The sequence below is a fragment of the Penaeus japonicus genome, unplaced genomic scaffold (genome assembly GCF_977035675.1).
Source record: "Penaeus japonicus unplaced genomic scaffold, GWHDUDI00000001_assembly GWHDUDI00000014, whole genome shotgun sequence".
Lineage (NCBI taxonomy): Eukaryota > Metazoa > Arthropoda > Malacostraca > Decapoda > Penaeidae > Penaeus > Penaeus japonicus.
The window spans coordinates 7,548,559-7,553,780 of record NW_028234416.1 but is presented as its reverse complement, the minus strand read 5'-3'; the positions used below and the strand labels follow the sequence as shown (position 1 = coordinate 7,553,780).

General features: G+C 34.6%; 1 protein-coding gene across 1 annotated transcript; it reads left to right on the top strand.

Annotated features, from left to right (window-relative positions):
• Positions 1–773: 773 nt before the first annotated feature.
• On the top strand, positions 774–1,247 carry LOC122245437 (uncharacterized; the record flags this gene model as incomplete). Its single annotated transcript, XM_086543670.1, is given in 1 exon segment — positions 774–1,247. A coding segment is annotated over 1 exon segment (150 nt), but the record flags the coding sequence as incomplete, so codon positions are not given.
• Between the last annotated feature and the right edge of the window lie 3,975 nt (positions 1,248–5,222).

The following is a 5,222-nucleotide window of genomic DNA, read 5'->3' as shown; positions in this document are numbered from 1 at the left end:
TGATAAATCATACGCTGTGTATCATCTTATGACGTCACCATAGATCCAGCCTGCTATATATGCCGACAGCGAATCCAGGGAGATGTCAGTCGTCCACTTGGGAATTCACAAGACAAACGTCCATCATGAAGGTTATGGTGAGGAAACCTTTCTTTTGTGGTATTATTATGTAGCTAGAGTTTGAACCTCTTTTTTCACTTATCTATAAACTATTTATTGGAATTGAGTCAGATCGTTTAATGACTTCTCTTATAACTGACCTGGCAGTTCATTAGAATCACCCACTTATATGACCATTATTTCTATATGAAACAAATTTTAAAAGATACACATATAAACAAAGATTCGATACACTGTCTGACCTCCCAACAGCTGGTTCTTGCTTCTTCTCTCCTTCCGCCCATCGCGTCCCTGTGCTGTGTGCCTGGCCGTGCGGTCCCCCTTCTCCTTGCTCTCTCCTGACCCCCCAACTACGGCTACCCAATAGCCCCTACGCCCAAACCAGCTGTCCTTAACCCCTCGTTACCCCACGTGTTCAATAACTATCAATAGAACCAATGACCACCAGCCAGCATTCCCCCCCGCCTATCCTACGGTCCAGATCTTCTAGTTGAAAGGGACTTTCCTCATTTAACAAAAAAGTATTATTTACCAATATATTTGGTAAGTAAGAGAGATATCTCAGTTCCAACATATAGAATTACACGAAGAAAATATCCATTCTTTTCTACGTACATTTCTTATATGCAATCAATATGTTATTTCCTCCCGCAGGTGGCAACGTCCAAAGCCCCTACACGTACCCCTACGACGTCCCTTACAATTACCCTTACACTTGCTCCTTTGGGATAAAGGCCTCGCGGGCGAAACCTTCGGACCACAAGGAAGATGCATCTGAGGAGAAAGCATCCACCGAGGAATAGGACGACAGTTTCAGCATTTTTCCTCACTGGGATTGGGAGGAGGAATCGCCAGTCCTCGTAGCCTCGTCTAGCGAGAAGTTCGAAGGACTCGTTGAGCCTCCTCCTCAGCTTCCCTCTCACATCAGGAACGCCGCCAGAGGCTGCCATGCACACCTTCTTCTTCTAAACAACGGACGACGTTCAACAGGCGACTTAATTTGGACGATTCAATTCCTGGCGACGCCCGGGAGGTTGCATGAGACGCGGAAGGAGAGAGGTTTCGAAATTACTCCTCCCTTTTGTCTTGTGATTCTCGAATTGTTACATGAAAGATACAAAAAATTATTCGTCTTTTTCCTCTACCTCTTTCTGTTACTTTAGTTTATCGAAACTAGGTTACATACAGAAACGCAAACCATTAAAACGTATTTTTTAGAATGAGTTATCAACCGTTCTTAGTTATATGCAAATGGAAAATTATTGTTTACACAATAAGGTACGTTAATGTACAAGACACTGATGTGTAAAATAAGAATGAAAGATAAATAAAGAAAATCTAGATGAAAGAAAGAGAGATGAATCATTTGATAACTTAAAAAGAAAGAAATATAGTAGACACTTGAACCATGACCTTTATAGTAAATCGGGAACTTGTAGATTCTGTGAGCAAATTATTTCTCTCTGGCAGGAAATGTGGATATGCTTGAGGCAAAGTAGGAAATACCATACATAAGGCAGCCTCACAAACCATAGCCAAAACTCGTAATCCAGAAGTTACAAGGACGCCTGGTGCTACATTGATGAGATAAAGGAGGTCAAGCAGAGTAACATGTTGTGCAGGAGACATTTTCTCAGGCAGAAATACCCTGAGAATCTTGCTCTTCTGGGAGAGATTGTCAGGGATAGTCGGGAAACTGCCAAAGGGGTAAGGAAGGAAAAGTGGTTGGAGTGGTGTGAGTCCTCTGGCCACCAAATCAACCCAACTCACACTAGGCTATGAGCACAAATAACAACTGGTTCTCTCACACGGCCAGGGTGTTAATACGGTTCGAAATCAAAGAGCAATAACTACCCAAGGCAATAGACTCCCTCACCCAGATTACGCCATGGCCATTATCCTTGATCGAGTGTTCAACCATGAGCTTGACAAGGAAAAAGACTCAATATCCTGCTGCCTTTGTGGATGGGTGAGGCTGTAGCAGACGGTGATCATCCCGACACATCACCGCATTGGTTAATTAGGGAGCACCGCCAGCTAATGAGAGCTCATGTCGAACACAGCAGGCCAGGGAGGTCACCAGAAACCACCAGTACACTCCCGACCTCACGTTGCTACCTGCCAAGCGATTCAACCGCACCGACCCGCTATATCAACTAGAAAATGTATTTAGTGCATAAAAATGAAATAGAAAAAACACCGACAACTTTCTCTTCGTAAACCACACTCAACAAAGAGGAGAGTAAAATTGCAATAGTCACTACTCCGGGTAGTGTAACCTACTTGACGGATGGTTCTGTAATCCACCATCCGAGTGCAAGCGGTGTTCGGTGTTTTTATCAGATGATAGGCATTGTATGACGAGATGATAAGGGCCATCTTATATGCAAATACAAAATAGGCAGTAATTTTCCGTTTCGCTTCTTTTTAATTCGCTTCTTTTTATTCACCTAAACTAGATGATATGTTTGTTTACGAGCTTTAAAAACAAAAAGTTTAAGAAAGGGTATTGTCGGAAATGTTTTAAAAAAGCCCCAAAAGATAAAATGAATGAATGATATCAATCAATGATATGTAATAATCACTTATATCACTTAGTGATGGTTCAAAGAAGAGCAAAAAGGGAGAGACAGAGAGAAAGACAGATGAGCCAAATAATTGATGAGCGCAACATAGGGTGTGTCTGTCTACCTGTGTGTCTTGGGAAGCCCGCGAAGTATGCCCCTCGAGTGTGACTCAAAGATGGTTCGGGCGAGGCGACCACCATAATGCATTTACGTGTACGTTTAGTGTTTACTTTTATAGACATAATCAGATGATAAACAATATCGTCTATAGATATCATACTTCTAATATATGTAGGACAATGGTGGAGGCTGTATGAATTTTGACTCGTTCTATTTTGATCACTGAATGTGTAAGCGAATGTTCATATGGCATAACAGGATAGGAAGATTTATAAATACTTAATTCAGCATAGCATTACAATTTACCTTTGTTGTGGGGAATGGAAAATTGTTATGATACTTTTGGGACGAGTTAGGAAATCGCATTCAACTAAGCGCAAATCTATATTAAACATAAATGCAATAAATCAATAACTTATGACATTTTTTCCGCCATTCCACTGTTATCTTTATCAGATGATAACGAATTGCATCATGATACGAGGATGGCCTAAGTTCAGATAAATTTACATATGTTTTTGTTTTTATATATTCTCAGCGCGTGATTTTTAACAATAATAACAAAAAGGACACATATAGTAAGGATAAGCATGGTATTCTAAACAAATAATGAAAGTGATTTTTATTGCATTTTTTCACTGATTGAAGTCTGAAAGTAGCATAGAAAAAAAAACTAATCACATCCACATATATATATGCATATACACAAACAAAAGTGTGTGTGTGTGTGTTTATATGTATATATGTATAAACATGTATATATATATATATATATATATATATATATATATATATATATATATATATATATATATATATATATATATATATATATATATATATATATATATATATATATATATGTATACATATGTATATATGTATATATATATTCAAGTCTGCATCTCCTTCAGTGTTCTAGATATTGAATGTACTAGCAAATGAAACAATGAATTCTGTAGATAATGTGCTTGTATGTGTGTAAGACAGAGGAATAATATGTATGTGCGCGCTCGCTTGTGCTTGTGCTTGTTTGTACATATACCCACCCACACACACACAAATACACATTTATATACTAATGTATATATGTACATCGCAAGAACACAATAACGTGAACATACAGATATGATAAAACGCAGCCACAACACAAACGAAATATAGATATATCATTAATTAATTTTGTCTGATGATGATGGGTGTATATATAATTCGATTTCAATATATAATATATATATATATTAAAAATATATATATAATATATATATGTGTGTATATATATATTTAAATATTTATATTTATATTATATATTACACACACACACACGCACACATACACACACACACAGACACACACACATTACACAAACAAATATATATACATTCACACACACAAATCACCACCCACACACACAGATATATATATATATATAAATATAATATATACAAACGACGCATATATATATATATATACACGCATTATATATATCATATATATAATATAATATATATTAGTGTGTAATGTGTGTGTTATAAATATAGTAAAATTTTGTGTGTGTGATGTGGGTGTGTGTGGTATAATTAGGGGAAATTATATATATATATTATATATATAGATATATATATATATATATATATATATATAGTATAATATTATATGTGTGTATATGTAAATTATATGTATATGTATATATACTAATCAGTATATATATATATATATATAATATATATGTATATAATATATGTATATAGGCAGATATATATATAATATATATATATATGTATGTAATATATAATATTATATACATATATATGTATATATATATATATATGTTAGATAGAGTGACTATATTAATTACTTATAATGTATATTATATATAATATATAATAATATATATATATATATATATATTATATATATAATATATATATTTTATATATCTGTAAACAAAATGTAATATATATGTATATATATGTATATATATGTATATATATGTATGTATATATATATGTACATATATATATATATATATATATATATATATATACATAGAGAGAGAGATAAACAGACATAGATACAGATTTGGATCGGCTTTTCGTTACGAATTCCCTCGTAGGGGTTGTTACCCGAGTGGGCTGTAACCACGACTCGAATCCTCTCGGTCCCCAGCCGCGGCCATTGGTCTCGATATATCATATCTATCTTTTTATCGATTTACTTACTTACATATACAGTATATATATAAATATATACATATATATATACATATATATGTGTATATGTGTGTAATCTATACTTCGGATAATAGAGTTAACGCATTTGATTTGATGAAATGATATAGCAATGATAACACCAGCGCTTGTTTCATATTCGCTTGATGTCATTTCCTTGACAAGTAAATATAGTACATCTACC